At 42.9% G+C, this 19146-nt stretch overlaps 1 protein-coding gene across 4 annotated transcripts in view; it reads left to right on the top strand.

Moving 5' to 3' along the window:
• SNX9 (sorting nexin 9) overlaps positions 1–19146 on the top strand; it is a 137035-nt gene that overhangs the window by 29704 nt on the left and 88185 nt on the right. For 2 of the 4 annotated variants that reach the window (XM_067701675.1, XM_067701677.1), the window contains exon 1: positions 15560–15832. The exons of 1 other annotated variant lie outside the window; for it this stretch is intronic. In XM_067701675.1, the coding sequence (XP_067557776.1) occupies positions 15821–15832 (12 nt within the window). In that variant the 5' untranslated portion in view covers positions 15560–15820. Of the gene's footprint in view, positions 1–15559; positions 15833–19146 lie in introns of those variants that run through there. One more of the 4 variants, XM_067701678.1, reaches the window with a different exon arrangement.

The following is a 19146-nucleotide window of genomic DNA, read 5'->3' as shown; positions in this document are numbered from 1 at the left end:
ACTCACAAACAAAAATTATAAACCACAGGAGGAAATGACTCACCACAGACATGGATATCCTCATGACATAGCAGCTGGAATCCAGAAGAGAGAGAGAGAGCTATAGAGCACCCAAGATGGAAGCCACAGACTTTTTATAACCTAACTGTCGTGGTGGCGTCCATCCCTTTGGTCCTCTTCTGTTTAGTAAAAGCAAATCAATAAATTCAGCCCACATTCAAGGGGAGGGGATTATACGGGGGAATGAATACTAGGAGAAGGGGATCACTGGGGGCTATTTTAGAGGTCTAGTGGATTCTCCATGAATATGTGTTCAATGAATGAACAAGGTAGGAAATAGAGAAAAGGGAGTGAAACTGGGAGAAATTTTTGTAAGATGGGTTATGTATTCAGTGTTGGCATATACTGTTTTGGTCCCAGTATGTGATTATGACAGAGGCTGTGAGTTTACCAAACCCATTTCCTTTTTCCTTGGGCACACACGGCTGCATGTCCAGCCTTGCTTGCAATTACATGAGGCCAAGTGCTTGAATTTGGCCAATATAAAGTGGGTGTAAATGTGTTCCCTCCTCCCCTACATGCCAGGCAGATGCAGAGGACCCAGTGGGCACGGTAAACCCACTCAGTAGAAGAGCCTGAGTCCCTGACGGACTATGCAAAGCAGATGTGCCCCAAACTCCCAACTAACCCATACCTTGGTGAGTGGGGAAAGTAAACTGTGTTAATCCACTGAGATTTGGGGGTTATTTGCTACAATAGATGAGATGATATTGTAAAAATAGAGTAGCTAAGACAATGTGGCATTGAAATAGAGATAGAAAGTACACCAAGAGAATGGAATAGAGAAGCCAGAAACAAACCCATGCATGTAGTGTGATGGAGCTGGCACTGCAGATCAGAGAGGAAATGATCTCCTAGTCAGTGAACGGTGATTAACCATATTTAAGAAATTGAAAATGAATTCCTGCCACCATGCACAAAAGCAATCTCACAGTGACCTAAATGTTAGCACAGCTATTGTTTGTTAGGGACCACAATGATCTGTGTGCCCATCTACTTTTCCAAGTCTTCCTTGCAATTAGATTGGCCATATAATTATTTCTGGCCAATGGAACATGAGCAGAAGTAATATGTCACTCCTAACAAGATGGTTGAGTATTTGGTGGGCATCCCCAACAGTTGTTCTCCCCATCAGTTAGATGGATGATAGTGACCTCAAAGCGACAAGAGGGAGAAACCCCAATATGAGAGCAGCCTGGGTCCCTGAGTCACACTTTGAGCAGATATGCCTTGGAGAGCTACCCAATCAGGATCTTTCACACTGGGCTTTGGGTGAGCAATACATAAACTTTTATTGTGGTAAATGCCTAAAATATTGGGGCTTACTTGTTATTACAGTGGAGCATAGGATACCCTGACAAACACAAATATGAGAGGCAAAACTTTAAAGCTTTTAGGAGAAAATACAAATTATGACGTCAGAGTAAGGAAGAATTTCTCAAACAAGACACAAAAATCATAAACTGTAAATGAAAAAGCCAGATAATTGGAGCACATTAAAATTAAGAAATTTTATTCAACCACAGTTATAGAGTGAGAAACAAGCCCACCTTGGATCGAGATCTGTAACACATGTGACTAAGAGATGATTCCCAGAGTAAAAAGATCTAGTGTGAATCAATAAGAAAAAAGCAAATATCCCAGCAGAAAAATGGGCCAAAGAAATAAACAGGAATTTCACAGAAGAGAAAATATGAATGGCCCATAAACAAATAAAAAACATGGTTATCCTGATTTGTATGAGGGAAAAATGAAAAACACAGTTATAATACTGTATTATACCTATCACATTGGCAAAAATCAAGTAACTGGACAATACTAAGTGTCAGAGGCAATAAGAACTCATACAATCCTTTTGGGAAAAAAAATTGGTATTTCCTGGTAAAATTGAAAATATGCACATTCTGGAACCCAACAGTACCAGGCCTAAGTATATACATGTACAAGAAAGTTCAAAATAGTACTGTTTATTACAGCAAAAACTAGAGACAACCCTTGTCCATTCACAGTAAAGTTAATAAATACATTGTGGTATATTCAATGGAACAGCATATAGTAGCGAAAATGAATAAGGTATAGCTATGAATGAATTTCAAAAACATTAAAAAAATAAAGTCACATTAGAAAACATATATTTCATTTATTTAAAGTACAAAAACCAGGCAAAAATAAACAATATATTGTTTAGAGATACCTACCTAGAGTGAGACTATAAAAAGCACACATATGTTTACATATGTGTTTACACGCCAAAAAGGGAAAGCAGAGGATGTACTTGGGATGAAGCACATAGCTTCAGAGTGCTGGGAATGCTCTGTTCTTAAGCTGCGTGGTGTTAGCTTTTAAGCATTTTTTAATTTTCTTTTTTTTATTGTGGTAAAATACACATAACATAGAATTAGCTGTCTTAACCATTTTTAATTGTACAGTTCAGTGCTATTAAACACATTCACCTTGTTGTGCAACCACCACTGCCATCCATTTCTATAACTCTTTAGGTTTTTAAAATATTTTAAATTAAAATGCACATATATATTATACTCGCTCTTTTGCATACTGACACAGTTCTCATTTTTAAAAGGCAAAAAAAAATCATTGTAGAACTATATTTATTGTTCTGAAACTACATCCATTGTATATTCTAAAGATAAAATGGAATGATGTGGTGGTATGTATATACATACAATAAAATGTCATCCAGACATAAAAAAGAATGAAATTCTGATATGCACTATAACTTGGGCAGACCTTAAAAATATTATGCTGAGTGAAATAAACCAGACACAAAAGGACAAATATTGTATAATAACTGCACTTATATAAAATATCTAGAATAGGCAAATGTATAGAGACAGAAAGCAGATAAGCATTTACAAGGGACTGAGGGGGAGAAGAAAATGTGGAGAGATTGCTTAATGGGTACAGAGTTTCTATTTGGGGTTAGGAAAGGGTTTTGTAAACAGATAGTGGTAATGGTTGCGCAGCATTGTGAATGTAATTGATGACACTGAATCAAACAAGTAAGAATAGTTAAAATGGAAATATTATACTATACAGTATTGCTGCTGGGTATTGAATTCTGTTTTAACAGGCGATTTCTTTGCCACTTTAAAAATGGCGCTCCACTGATAGCTGTCTTATTTATGTTGAGACCTTAGGTATCAGCTTTTTTCTTGTTAATTTTCCCTCTGTAGTCTCTAAAGTCTTTCTTGCTATCTTCGGTTTTTAGACCATAGTTTGTGTAGCTCGTTACTGTTTCCTGTGTATTTACTTTGCTTAGGGGATGCTGAGTTACTTGAATCTGTGGATTGATGTCTTTCATCAATTTGGACCATGCTTGTGATTTTCACTTCTAATATCAATTGCTTTCTACATTCTCTCTACTCCCTTTTTAATCACATCCCACTTTTCTTTTAAATCTGTCCTGAATTTTCTGATGTTGTTCACCCTGTGCTTTTGTTGAGACATTTGCCCTCTTTTTTTAGCTTTATTTTTAAATTAAAATTTTTTTCCAGCTTTATTGAGGTGTAATTGACAAATAGAAATTATTTACATTTAGGATGTACAACATAATGATTTAATATATGTATACATTGTGAATCAGTGCTGCAATCAAGTTAATTAACACATTCATCACCCCACACAGTTACCATTTGTGTGTGTGTGTTGAGAACACTTAAGATCTACTCTATTAGCAAATTTCAAGTATACAATACAGTATCATTAACTGTAGTCACCATGCTGTACATTAGATCACAACAGAACACATTCAGCTTATAACTAAAACATCTCCTCATTCTCCATCCCAACCCCTCCCCAGCCCCTGGCAACCACCATTTTACTCTGTGGTTCTATGAGCTCAACTTTGTTAGATTCCACATGTAAGTGAGATCATACAGTATTTTTTTTCTGTGTCTGGCTTATTTTGCGTAGTATAATGTCCTTCAAGTTCATCCATGTTGTTGCACATGTCAGGATTTCCTTCTTTTCTATGGCTGAATAATATTCCTTCATATCACATTTCACATGTCAAAGAACATTTGGGTTGTTTTCATTTCTTGCCTATTTAGAATAATGCTACAATGAACATGGAAGTGCAGATATCTCTTTGGGATCGTGATTTCATTTCCTTTGAATGTATATTCAGAAGTGGGATTGCTGGATCACATGGTAGTTCTAATTTTAATTTTTTGAGGTGCTTCCATTACTGTTTTGCATAATGGCTGAACCAATTTACATTCTCATCAATAGTGCACAAGGGTTCCCTTTTCTTTACACCTTCACCAGCAGTTGTTATTTCTTATCTTTTTGATAATAGCTACCCTAAACAGTCTGAGGTGATATCTCATTGCAGTTTTGATTTAAATTTACCCACTGATTAGCAATGCTAAACACCTTTGCATATACCTGTTGGCCACTTGTATGTCTTCTTTGGAAAAATGTCTACTTAGACCCTTTGTCCATTTTAAAGTCAGGTTATTTGGTTTTTTGCTATTGAGTTGCATGAATTCCTTATATATTTTGAATATTAACGCCTTATCAGATATATATGGTTTGCAAATATTTTCTCCCATTTCATAGGTTGCCTTTTTCATTTTGTTGGTAGTTTCCTTGGATGTACAGAGCTTTTCAGTTTGATATAGTCCCTGTTCTTTATTTTATTTTATTTTATATTTTTTTGGCCATGCCGCAAAGCTTATGGGATTTTAGTTCCCCAACCAGGGACTGAACCCGCGCCCCCTGCATTGGAAGTGTGGAGTCTTAACCACTGGACTGCCAGGGAAGTCCCTCTTTTGAAATTCATAATCATTTTTGAACATTTTCCTTTTGATCTTGGACCTGCAAATTATGTAGCCAGGCCTAAGAACAGTGCCCACTGAAAGAGAACTTGGATGCCTGTTTCAGGTGACCCAGTCCTGCTCAGAGCACAGATACCTGATTTCTAGCAGAGTTAGTAACCGTGTTACAAAATCATTCACTTCCCCTTCATTTAAATGACTTCTATCTACTGAATATTTATCAGGTTGGTTTTACCCACGTTACCAATAGTTCCTTAATCCTCCCCCAAAACAATTACATTTTCAAAACAACATGCTAAATTAGTCTCTCATTGTCCCAGTGGGAGACAGGGGATGATTGCAAAGCACACCAGCCCTGGAGTGAGAGTATTAGGGTTTGAGGTCGGAGCAGTGTGGTTTGACTGACTCCCCAAAATTGTTCTGCTTTTCACAACTTTTCCCCTCTTTTTACTTCTGAAACCACAGCTTCTCTAAAACACAGGCATTTCTCCCAGTGGTTCTCACGGCAATAACATGAGAGTATTGTTTCTAGGAAGGAGCAGAGGACATTTGTCCAGTAAGAGTGAATAGAGAGCCAGGACTATGTTAGGGCCTCAGAGTGTGGTAGCACTTGTGATCTTTCTTGTGGTGTATCCTTGTGCTATTTCAAATTCTAGGGGAGCACAAAATGCATTTTTCATAACTTTGAGTTTATCTACCGCAACTCTTTGCACATAGCTCTCAATAAATATTTTTTGAATGAAATAAAAAGCAGCTAATAGACCAAACTAGCTCTAAAAAGAGCCACTGCTTCTTGAACACCTAGCGTGTGCCATGCGCTGGGCCTGGCCTCTTGTGTGCATTACTCCAGTCAACGACCTGACAATCGCCCCCTGAAAGCCACACCGTTACTTTACAGATGTTGGCATGGACAGGTGACTGGTAGATAGCGACTATTTATGAGAACCACATGTGTTTCCAAACAATTCTTTATTTAATACTTAAAAAATTTAAGCTTGGAATGTCTCCATTCCTACAAAGTATAACATAAAACTGGTTACTTATTTTGAAACTAACGCAGAGCTTATAAGAATTGTGAGTTTTTCTGTGCACTTATTTACTTAAAAGAATATTTTGCATTTTGACATTTCCTGACTTAATCAGAGATTAATGATCTTAAGAAGCAGAAAATTGCTGAGGTGCCTGTAAAAATTCTGAGAAACTAGGGTAGAGATGCTAGACACATTAGGGAAGAGATTAAATGTATCACATGACTAAATGAAACACAGTGAGGATGAAGAAAGAGAAGAATGACTGGGAAGGCAAAGAAGACAGAAGTGCTATAGGAGTCGACAAAGACAGGTCCTGGATGTGACTAATAAAACAGCTGTAATCATTGTGGGTCAGCATATTAGAATATTCATTATAGATCTGAGAACCACAATAAGAAATTGACACCCAGGAGTGAAGACCACCAAATGCATAGGTATTGATAACTATTTCACAGAATCTGCTAAGTAAGCTGCAGGGCAGTAACAGTATAAATGAGAAAATTCAGGATTGAGATGAAATAACCTGCTCAAATTCACACAGCTGGTGAGCAGCAGAAATGAGCTTCAAGCCAAGGACTGTCCAAGTCCAGGGCCATGTGCTCACCATTCAGCACTCAGCAGCGGTGGCCTTTCTGATCAAAGGCCTGGGGGAGAACAGGACTCCAAGGGACAGAGGCTGTAATTCACAACACCCGACTCTAAATAAGGGTAGTAGTGGCAAATGTCCTGCACTTGTGTCTCACAACCACTGTCACTAGAATTGCCTTTCACAAAGAAGAAATATAAGAGTGTGTGTTTGTGTGTGCTAGTGTGTTAGGTGGGACTTTAGCTTTAAAGTAACTCTGCATAGCCTGTGACTTGAGCAATGACACATGAGCTAATAAAATGTCCTTTGCCACCCAACTATTCCTACTCCCACTGTTGTCTACTTTGTGCCCAGTCACTGAGTGTAAGTTTGTTTCTGAGGACTCACACCAGAGTCCGTCCGTAACAGGTCAGAAAATCAAAGCGACATCCTAGGGTAAGGTTTTAGGGAACACCATTGATCCTGGAGGCTAGGAGCTCATTTGGGAAGCCAACTGGTTCGCCAGTCTTACCATTACTACCCTGATTTCATTCTTCTGTCCCAACCTTCCTTCTGGGAATCAGGGCTATCCAAACTGAGCAGTCTTTTATAGATCCCAGAGCAAACAGTCCCTGCTGAGGCCCAACCCTGGCTGCCCGTGCCACCCCTGCCATCTGTGCAGCCTCACCGACCTCCAGCCTCTTCCCGCCATTACCTTCTGCCCTTTCCTGCCTGCTCAGATCTTAGCAATCCGACTCCCACTAAATCTTCAGTTCTGGACACTATGTCCCATTATTATAGCATGGATTGAGTCTTCCAAACAGTGAAGAGAGAGAAGTGATGTAGTCAAAATGAAACAAAAATTAAAACCAACCCATCAGCCAACCAGCCAAAACAAAACCCCAACATTTTTATTCATACCTTGGGCTATCCTAACACCAAAGGCAAGCCTTCTATCAATATAGAATAACCTCTCCCACTTCTCTTTATATCCTTGCCTGGCTTGATTTTTCTTCAAAGGACTTGCTAAAACACCTGACATGTTGTATACTTACTTGTAGTTTATTGTTTTCCCCGACCCTCTGCAGAGCGTAAGTTCTAAGGGAGCAGGGACTTTTATCTCTAACACCTGTAACAGTGCCCAACGCTGGGTACAAGGTGAAGGCTTAAAACATTTATTGTGATTGGAAAAGCACCTGTTGCACCCCTTTCTGCTGTTTATTTTCAAGGCCACCCCTGAGGTTCACTTTAACCTCATTTAACTCATAAAGTGGGAGAAGATATATCCGTGTGCCGGACCCAGGCTGACTCTGCGGTCCGTACTATTCTCCACTCTTCCCATCCTCCAACATGTACAGTAGGTGACCATCCTGTTCACATTACTTTTCACAGTTTCATATTCCCACATTACTTTCACATTATTTGACTGTCGGCTGAAGAAAATTGCACAACCAGAAAGTTGTGAGTTAAGTTTTATTTGGGACCTTACTGAGGACAATAGCCTGGAAGAGAGCCTCTCAGATAGATCTGAGGAACTGCTCCGAAGAGGTAAGAGAGGAGCTGGGACGGAACCGAGCAGAACCCTGTGCCCCTCCCCCGACAAGTACAAAGGCCCTCCATGTCCCCTGCCTCTTGTTTGTAGAAAACTGAAGCCTCCCAGGCCTCCCTGAGTCCCAAAGGAGCAGGCTCAGGCACCTAATGATTAGGACAATAGAGTCCCAGACGCAGTGTCTGAGGCACACTCCTGAACTGTTTTACAGATACTGAAACTGCCGCCACAGGGAAAAAACGAACTGCATGATGACCAGACTGCAGCCATGACATAAGCGGCTCCATTGTGAGCAGTACTGAGTCCATGGGTAGCACAAGTCCAAAAACTGGCCTTAAGAGAATGGGATAGGGCTTCCCTGGTGGCGCAGTGGTTAAGAATCCGCCTGCCAGTGCAGGGGACACGGGTTCGAGCCCTGGTCCGGGAAGATTGCACATGCCGCGGAGCAACTAAGCCCGTGCACCACAGCTACTGAGTCCGTGAGCCACAACTATTGAGCCCACGTGCCACAACTACTGAAGCCCGCACGCCTAGAGCCCGTGCCCCGCAACAAGAGAAGCCACCGCAGTGAGAAGCCCGCGCACCGCAACGAAGAGTAGCCCCCGCTCGCCGCAACTAGAGAAAGCCCGCGCACAGCAACGAGGACCCAACTCAGCCAGAAAATTAATTAACTAAAAAAAAAGAGTATGGGATTAACACTCGTAATAATCTCTTTGTGAGCATCAAAATAATTGTAGCTTGTTCTGCCTGTATTTGTAAGCAAGCAGGCAACTAAAACTGTCAGCAAAGAGATGCTTCAACTCCATTTCTATATCTCACTCTAAGACCTCCACGCTCCTTCTCAGCATGAAGCAGTTACAGAAGATGGACCTTCATCCCTAATCCCAGAGAAATGGAATGATAGCTGATGGGGGGGATTTGTAAGCAGCTCTTTGCAGGAAACTGCTCTCAGAAGGAAGCCCCTTTTCTCGTCACTTCAGCAAAGCTACATTGTAACTAGCCTCAAACCAGGCGCCCCCCCACCCCGTGCTCTGCTCATCTCTGGCCCAAGCACACTTTTCAAATCTTAGGATCACACAATACCTTGCCTAACCTGTTGGTTCTTTCCGTAGATCAAAGAAGTAGAAATGAAGAATAAGTAATTAACAGATCTCTTCCCTAGCTTCCCCTTCAGTAATATCACGAACAGACTGTGTGAAGAAGATAACATCTAAAGAAACATCATGAGGAGTCGACAAGCCCACACGCAGTGGTAAATGGCTAGGAGTTTAATCCCCCGTCTCACTGATTAACTGAGATTACTTCCCCCTTCCCATTTAAAAACTTTCATGGCTCAGCAGAATCTTCGGAGTTGGTTTTTGGGGGACATGAGTCTGCCTTCTCCTCAGATTGTTGGCTTTCTGATTAAAAGCAACTTTCCTTTCTACCAACATTTGTCCCTCAGGTATTGATTTTTGAGTGGTGAGCAGCTGGACCTGAGTTCGGTTACAAGGATATATAGGAGTTTTTGCTGGGAAAAAAATCAAAAGATTACTGAAAAAAAAAATTACTGCTAATCACAAATAACAGGTGTTAATGATTAACATCTGTTAATCAAGTTAATGATTTTAGTGCTTTATGTATGGGAAGATGCAAGAGTGTGGATTCATTGATATTATTCCTTAGATATGTGTCTTATCTGGGCCAGTATCCAGGGCATAGAATGCTTCCTGTTGTTCTCCATCCTGAATTCCCACCAGGGCGCATCGTGGAGGGGTGAGGGCAGCTGCAGTGGCTGAAGGCTTGATGGCAGTAACATTCCTTGGTTAGTGGAATGGCAGGCAACATTCCCTTTCCACATGACCTAGCACTTAGTTGGGCTTTGAGTTATTGGAACATAAGGACAATCTAATTATGACATAAGAAAGAAACAAGAAGAATTATAACTAATATTTCTTGAGAGCTTATTCTGCTAAGTCCTATGAGCTCATTAGCTAGTTTAACCCATACAACAAAGCCATGCAGTAGGTACTGCTGTTACCCCCTTTTTATAGTTCAGGAAACTGAGGATGAGAGAAGTTAAGTCATGTACCTAAGGTCACATGGTATATAAGTAACAGAATCCAGATCTGTTGACACCAAAGTCTGGGGTCCTAAGGAAAAAAGAGAGAAGGGAAGTGGGATGGGGACTGTACTTGTGGTTTGCTGAATCATCATAGTTGTATCTAAGAAACTTCAAGTTCTTGAAAGATGACTTTTAAAAACGATCCTTTCAATGTGAAAAGCAACGAGTTTGGGGCTGGAGAGTTTCTGAGCTTCAACAAGGAAATTAATATTAATTTCTGCAGTTAAAACAAAGTGCTTTAACTTCCTAAGTGTATAGTCATAACATACAACCGTTACTGAACAAACCCATCGCCACCAGCTGTGTCACTAGCACAGGCTTCCTAGGAATACTTATCACTCCCTTTTCCTGGGCATAATAAAAAGAGCGCAAAGCCCAAACAGAGCGGCTCTGTTGCTCTGGCTACAGCTCTTTTTTCTTTTGATGGTGCAATCGAGTTATAACTGAAAGCGTCCGCAGATGCAAGTCAAATTCCTTAACTAATCAATTGTGTTCTCATCCCTAGGAGTAAAGGAAATAACTGAACTTGGCTGTAAAGGAAATAACTGAACTTGGCCTGTGCCAGGCTCAACGCCAGGGTTCTGGGATCTGAGGGCCAGGATGTAAGGCACCACCTCTGAGGAAGGTTGTCTAGGGAGGAGGAAGGGACAGAAGAAAGAGGTATGAATGGGTGATCAAGGTAAGCAGAAGAGGAAACCACCTACTTCCCAGCTTGGCCCAGGGCTCTTCATGATGATCCTGAGTGCAGTCAGCTTTCTAGTTAGGGAGAAGCTCCTGTCCCACTGGGTGGCTGGGCTCCATGAGGTGAGAGGAAAGGATGCCACACCTCCTCTGTCCTGCTAGTGTGGGTGGGTGGCTCCTACCACAGCTCAGGAGTCCTTGTCCTGTTTTTAGCAGTGACTGCCTTGACTGTCACAAAACGCCCTTCAAACCTCTTACCTAAAATATTTTTAATTTGAAAATGACATGTTTTGGAGACCTGTGATAAGAGAATTGGGCTCTTGTCTCCGCTCTGACTTAATTTGTGGCCATGGGTAAGTCATTTAACCGCCCTGGTCGCATTTTTACACCCATAAGTGAGAGGATTGCCATTTTATCATTTCATGTACGTGGTAATTACATCCAAGACAAATGCCAAGCAATAACTAGAAAGTACACAGGAGATGTGCACTTCAATGATGTCACACTAAAGAGTATCTAAAGAGTATTATCTTGAATACAATTTAATCTTTATTTATTTCATTTTAAATAATGAATTGGGTACTCCATCTCCAGTAAATACTACTTAATTTAGCATTTTCATTTTCAATTATAGCAATCAAAATCAACATTACCTTATAAAACATTGTCGTAGAGGATTAACACTTCTGAAGAGTATTTTTTTTTCTTTTTTTTAAAATGAATTTATTTATTTTTATTTTTGGCTATGTTGGGTCTTCATTGCTGCGCACGGGCTTTCTCTAGTTGTGGTGAGCGGGGGCTACTCTTCGTTGCGGTGCACGGGCTTCTCATTGCAGTGGCTTCTCTTGTTGCGGAGCATGGGCTCTAGGCGCGCAGGCTTCAGTAGTTGTAGTGCACGGGCTCAGTAGTTGTGGCATGAGGGCTCTAGAGCGCAGGCTCAGTAGTTGTGGCGCACGGGCTTAGCTGCTCCGTGGCATGTGGGATCTTGCCGGACCAGGGCTCAAACCCGTGTCCCCTGCATTGGCAGGTGGATTCTTAATCACTGTGCCACGAGGGAAGCCCTATTTTTTCAAAAAACACGATATCGAGTAATAAAACTTTCAGAAAACTTGTATCGTGTAATGTTTCACATTAACTTAGGTAATGATAGAGACGGTGGTTTTCAAACATGTTTCGTAGAATTCTATGAGTTGTTTGAAAGTAAACGCAGGCATTTGTGATTATTATTTGTGATTTGCAGCCCCTCTCATCCATTCATTTATTCATTCATTTCACAAAGTATTAGTGGGGGCTTACTCTGAGCTTGCTGTGATGCTAGAGGCAGGTGCAAGACAGGGGTACCGGGCCTCCTCTCCTTAACTTACAGTCTGATGGGGGAGGCGGGCAAATGGTCGCTCTAACGAATTACAGACTGAGATGTTTCCAAAGGCAAGGAAACCAGTACCATGAAAACTTATATCAGAAAACTTCTATCAATAGAACTTAACTTAGACTTGGGACAGCGAAGATGTCCCTGACAAATGTTAACTGCTGTGACAGTTCTGGGGAGCTCTGAAGGATGAGTGGAAGGTTAGCAAGGCGTGTGGGTGTGGTGGAGGGGGAGTGGATGGTGGATGGGTGGCAGGTATTTCAGACAAAGAAACAACATCAGCGACATAATTTGAGAGTCCCAGTGCAAAATGGAAATGTGAAGCCCCTTGTTCAAAACTATTAAGAATCTAAAGATGGCACAGGCAGAGCATTAACGCAAGGATGGGGCCCTGCGAGACTGCACAGGTCACACGCCCCAGAGCCAGTCCTGGTCCTCTCCGTGGAAGGGAGTGTGAAGGTCAGGAGTCAGGAGGAAGTGAGAGGCCAATGCGTCGGAGGAGAGCCCCAGGAGGGTGGTAGCAGATGGAGCTGGAGATCAGGTTCACTTGAGGATTATGTCAGTGACTACACCTCAGTAACACAGGTAGTGATCTCACCTTTATTTAAATACTTACATTAATTTGCATTGGTCATTCTCAGTTTGATGTCAATCTGGTTACTTCTTTTTTTTTTTTTTTACATCTTTATTGGAGTATAATTGCTTTACAATGGTGTGTTAGTTTCTGCTTTATAACAAAGTGAATCAGTTATACATATACATATGATCCCATATCTCTTCCCTCTTGCGTCTCCCTCCCTCCCACCCTCCCTATCCCACCCCTCCAGGCGGTCACAAAGCACTGAGCTGATCTCCCTGTGCCATGCAGCTGCTTCCCACTAGCTATCTACCTTACGTTTGGTAGTGTATATATGTCCATGCCTCTCTCTCGCTTTGTCACAGCTTACCCTTCCCCCTCCCTGTGTCCTCAAGTCCATTCTCCAGTAGGTCTGTGTCTTTATTCCTGTCTTACCCCTAGGTTCTTCATGACATTTTTTTTTCTTAAATTCTATATATATGTGTTAGCATATGGTATTTGTCTTTCTCTTTCTGACCTACTTTACTCTGTATGACAGACTCTAGGTCTATCCACCTCATTACAAATAGCTCAATTTCGTTTCTTTTTATGGCTGAGTAATAGTCCACTGTATATATGTGCCACATCTTCTTTATCCATTCATCCGATGATGGACACTTACAACCTGGTTACCTCTAAAAATGAAGCCAGGGTTACAGAAATTGTTCAAGTAGGGAAAGCTTGGACTCTCCTCCTGCTTTCTTTCTTTTCTTTTTTTTTTTGCCACACCACGTGCAGCATGTGGGATCATAGTTCCCAGCCAGGGATCAAACCCTGGCCCCCTGCATTGGAAGCACGGAGCTTTAACCACTGGACCGCCAGGGATGTCCCTGGTCCTGCTTTCTTGGTGCTGGGTGCCTAGGCTGATGGGTTGTCTAGAACTTGCATGCAGAAAGGCATAGGTCACAGGAGTGAACCTGACTTTGCACCTTCCTATCAAAATATGCATTGTTAAAAAAAAATGCATTGTTGAACTGTGGCAGGGAGCTGTAGCCAGCTTTCAAATTTAAAAGAATAAGGAAAATTCATTACTTACACTATTACCCAAGTTCAAATCTTGGCTTTCCCACGTACCACTGTGTACTCTTAGTCAACATATCTATTTAGTTGTTAAAATATAAACTTGTTTTTTAAGATAAAGTAACACATATACATATTCAAAAATTCTGACATTAGCCTCTGGTGAATCTTTTCAGCAATTTCCTAGGCATATACAATGTATTTTCATATTTTTTACACAATGGATTGTACTATACCTAATGTTCTTTTTACTTTTATTAATACCTCTTAAAATGTTAGCATTTTTATGGACTTCCTAGTATTTCATTTGTATGGATATACCATATTTATTGAAACCGTCAGATTAACAAACATATAGGTTACTTTCTGTTTGGGGTTATTATAGAACAATGCTTTACTGAAAGCACCTTTGCTCACTTAGACAAGTGTGCTGGCAGAATAAATTCCTAGAAGTAGAGCTGCTAGTTCCAAGGTTATGGTCATTTCTAATTTTGTTAAGTATTACCAAATCAGCCAAGTTATTTAAGTGAGACTTGATTTCTTCATGTCTGTAAATAGTGACCAACAACGACTTTCTCAAAGGTTTCCTATAAGGATCAAGTGAGATTAAGGCATGTTAAAAGTCTACTACATAGCAAGTAGGTTGTCAATAAATGTCAGCCTGCAACTTTACTTTTACTTAGAAAGACAACTATTTATGAATATTAGGATGATTATAGCTGTGGCCCTGAGCTCAGCAAACACAAAAATTCACAGAAAACATTGTAGTATCATATCCATTTTAAACCCCATTGTTGGACATAACCAATGAAATCTCTGGAAGTCAGAGTATTTTTGAGAGGACACAATTTGACATTAAATACCGCTTTCCTGGCCTGAAGTTGATTTTTGATAGTTGCCTATTTAAAAAATATATGTATATATATTCCTGATGATAAAAACAAGATTTACTGTGCTAATATATCCATCAAGATGTGTCTTCCAGTCATGGCTTTTGTACTTGAGTGAAAATCTTGCTGCTCATTTTAAGTCATTCATTTATTAATAAAGCCCATACATCCGACTCTGAAGAGAAACCTTTTGATAAGAAAATGGAAAATTTTAGACCTCTCGTTTCCATTTCAAGAAACCTGTTGTCTCCCCCAAACCTCTGGGGCCCTGAGACATTTTTAAATTTATCAACAGCCCAGAAGGAGGTTAATGGGGCGCCTCAGAACGAAATTCCCAAGCGTCCGGGCCCAGAAGCCCCAGCCGGGACCACAGCCCGCGGTCAGCTGCAGGCTGGAGGCAGATCCTCCTCGGAGGGCCAGTCGGACTAGGAAGCCATTGCTCCGCTCCGTGCCGGCTGTTTATTGAACACTCACTTCACTCAGCCCAGAGCTCGACCGGCCCCACAGCCATCCCGACGCGGGACAAAGATCCCGTCGGTGACTCGTGCCCGCGGGGGAACGCAGAGCTCTGGTCGCACCCCCGTGCATCTCGCACCGAAACTTCAACCGCGGTGGACGGCCGGAGGCGGTCGGGACTCGGCTCCCCGGGCAGGCGTTCCCTCAAAGCGTGTCCCCAGTCCCCTTCACCGTCCCCACGGGCGGCCAGGCGGGGAGCGGCCGGGGGCCGTGATCCGGCCCCAGCCGCCACTCGCGGACGCGGCCCGGAGCGCTGGAACAAAGGGCGCCCGGAGGCGCGGCCCGGGGCGGAGGCTCCGGGCGGGGGCGGAAAGTGGGAGAGGAGGCCGGGCCGGCCGAGGGCACCGGGCGCGCTTCCGCCGGCCGCGCCGCGCACGCCGCGGTAAATGGGAGGCTCGGCCGGCGGGGGCGGGGGCCGCGCAGCCGGGGAGTTTCAGGAACTGGAGGAGCGGGCGGCGGCTGGAGTCGCCCAGAGCCGAGACTCGGGGCCGAGGCGGAGCCGCCGCCGCGCCGGGGCCCAGCCGTAGCCGCCGCTGCCTTCGCCCTCGTCCGGCCGACTCGGGCCGACAGACGCGGCGCGGGAGAGGAGCCGGCCGTCCCGGGCCAGGGATCCGCCCGCCATGGCCACCAAGGTGAGGGGCGCGCGGCCCAGGCCCGGCCGGCCGGTCGGCCCAGCAGCGGCGCGGGAGGGTCGTGCCCGCGGGCACGGGCGGCGGCGCCGCCGGGGAGGCCGAGAGGTCGCGCCGGGGCCCACCCGGCCCCCGCAGGGCTCGGGTTACGCGGAGCGGGCGGGTGGCCGGGGCTCGGGCGCCCGGGGGCTCGGCTGGCGGCGCGGGAGGGTCTCGGGGCGGGACCCCGGCCGCTTGCGGCTCCGTCTGCAAAGTTTGCGCCTGAGCGTGGGCCGCGGCCGCCGGGAGAGAGAGAAGTTCCCGCAGCCCCGGCGCCCGCTCCGAGGAGCCGCCTGACAGCCGGGAGCCCCGACTCTTTCCCGAGTGGAGTCCACTCCTCACCTCCCCGCGCGTCCGGCCGCCGCGGGAGCAGCGTCCCCTCCTTCCGCAGAGGGTGGGACCCCGGCTCCACGGGCCGCTTTCGGGGGCCCGACCCCCGCCGGGGAGGACTGAGAATTTAAAATCCAGGCCGGTGAACGAGGGTTCCCGGGGAGGGAAAACGACAGTGGAACGCCCCGCTCCTCCACTTCCCTCAGTTTTCCTGTTTTTTTTCTTTTGTTTTGCTACCTTTTTGGTTTGAATGTTATTTCCAGCATGAATAAAATGCAAAGAGGGAAATGACTCTGCTTTCAATTACGTGTCTGCTTAAAAAAAGGGCCAGGCCCGAATTACGTGGTGGAACTTTGACTAGCGCTTGGTAATTGGCCAGGAGTGCTGATTTGCTTATTTTACGGTATTGTCGGTGGAATTAGCGGTCACCCCTTGCTACCTGAGTCTGCAGGAGCGTCCATCTCCCGCTCCCTGGGCTGGGGCGTTTTCTTTAGTTCTAGATGTCACCTAGTAATGGGAAAGCCACGCTCCCCTCCACGAGCCAGTGATGGGGTTTGAGTTGACTTTTTTATTTGATTGATTTTTGCAAATAGTTTTAGTAGTGTCCCCTTTATAAACATCAGCACCCTCTACCATATTTACTTTTGAAACCTCGAAGCTTCTCTTGGGTTGGTGAAAACCTTAGATTGTTGTTGTTGGGTTTTTGTTTTTGGTAGAGAGAGAACTTTGAAAGCTGATAAATTTCAAATCCCTTTGAAAGATCAGATTGATATTTCAGTCCGTGGAATTTTGTTCTGTATCTGCCTAGGTGTAGTGTTTATTTTTTTTAAAGTGGAGATTTTTAAGGGAACCTGTTGCCTGCTGTTACTGAAATAATTACCTTCTTGTTAATATATTATTGGCTATGCTCTTCCTTGGTTTTATTAGGTGTGATAGAACTTGCTGCCTTTTTAACGTATATCATTTTGTGTTGATATTTTTTAAAACAAAACTTAAGCCAGGGATTTCTAAGGAAATTTGATTTTGAGGTTTGTTGCCAAACATTCCAGAAATTACCAGTTACACATCCTATTTTATACTCATCTTGCAACCTTAAAAGCTGTTTGTGGTCGATACCTATTCAGAGGTGGTCAGTGTTTTGGTATTTTGCACCGTGATCTACTGATGCATATTAGATAGACTGTCCTTTGAGTGGGACCCAGCTTAGCAACTAGTGCTGGTATATGTCATGAAAATTTTATCTGATACTTAAACCTGAACTTAGTTTTTCTATAAAATTAGAAAGGAGAATAGTTCTTGTACTAAACTTGAATTGCATCTGTCCTCACTAAGCACAAGCCTTAAAGCATGTGTAAGCACTTCCTACTTTTTTTTTTTTTTTGCGGTACGCGGGCCTCTCACTGTTGTGGCCTCTCCCGTTGCAGAGCACAGGCTCCGGACGCGCAGGCTCAGCAGCCATGGCTCATGGGCCCAGCCGCTCCGCGGCATGTGGGATCTTCCCGGACCGGGACACGAACCCGTGTCCCCTGCATCGGCAGGCGGACTCTCAACCACTGCGCCACCAGGGAAGCCCGCACTTACTACTTTATTGTCTGCTCCTCCAAAGGCAGATTCCAGTAATTCTGAGTCTTGGTTTCTTTCACCTTTATAATCACTATTCCACACGGTACTCCTTTCCATATTTACACTGTGACAAACCACTTCTGGTTTAAAAAAAAGGAAGAGCAGAGAAGCACTTATATAGGAACCTTCTCAGTTCTCTGGTTTTCCTACTTCCTGATGATTCTTACATCAAACCAAAGTCTCATTTTTTAATTGTTCCCAGAGAGTAAATTTGTCCTTATTTTGTTACACCCCCCCCCACCCACTTCCCATCCCTGCCCTTACCAACATCTGAGTAGTTTGGGTTTTTTTCTTTAATTTAATCGGGTAGGTACTTTTTAGTAAGAGAGAATATACATATAGTAAGTAATAACATCTAACTTTTTTTAAAATTGAAGACTCATATGGCACTCAGGCTCCTGCTACAAGCATTAAGTGATAAGAAATAAATACGATATCTGGATATGTTAGGTAGTGTTGGGTTTCCCTTTGAATTAACCAGAAAATACCTTCAGTTCTCTTCAGATATAATTTTCTTATGTATTGCTCTTACATATTTTCTTGAAGATGCAGTTATCTTTGAACTATCATCCTTTTTAAAAAACTGCACTGGTATATTCACAATAGAAAGAAATTATCTTTTAGAAGAAAAATGAATTAGGTAGTTCTTCACTGCCAAAGAAAGTTAATCAGTAACTGCACATTTTAAAGAAATTATCTGTTCTTTGTTTCTAATCATTACTCAGGAGAATGCTGAATTCGCTTTGAGTCCCAGTCTTGTCTCATTTAGTAAATACAACGAAAGGCTAATATGAGTGTGTAGCCTTGACTTCCAATAGGAACTACAGGTTGTATTTTTACACTGTCATATGGTGCACTTAGGAATAAATTATTTATTTACTTATTAAGTCTTGGGAAAGGAATTCTTTTTTGGGGGGGCTAGATATAGCAAAAGGGACAGGAAGGAACTAGTTAACGAAGTTAATCCATAGCTATATAATTTAGCTGTAATTTCCATGTCACCGTTAACCTTTGGTAACTAATTTAAATCCTTTTGTGCTTAGGTAGTCACTTTTAGGAGTAATCATTAGAACCAGATTCTAGGAGTCCCTGATGCTTTTTTTTTTTTTTAACTTTTCTTTCCATCTCCAATGTCTAAAGTTGTATATTTGTGTTATAGTGCTTGTCTGGTTGAATGAAGTGAGTGTGGAATGTTGAAATTAGCGGTAGGAAAAGAGTGAATTGCTCAGGAGTGTTCCAATGATATACATTAGCGAGAAGAGTTTAGAAAGCATACTTTGTAGTCTTTCCTGAGCAAAAACCTCTTTTTTGAAGAGGTTTATTGA

Source organism: Pseudorca crassidens, chromosome 13, assembly GCF_039906515.1.
Source record: "Pseudorca crassidens isolate mPseCra1 chromosome 13, mPseCra1.hap1, whole genome shotgun sequence".
Lineage (NCBI taxonomy): Eukaryota > Metazoa > Chordata > Mammalia > Artiodactyla > Delphinidae > Pseudorca > Pseudorca crassidens.
Note: the sequence above shows the minus strand (reverse complement) of the source record. Positions and strands in the feature narration are given on the sequence as shown.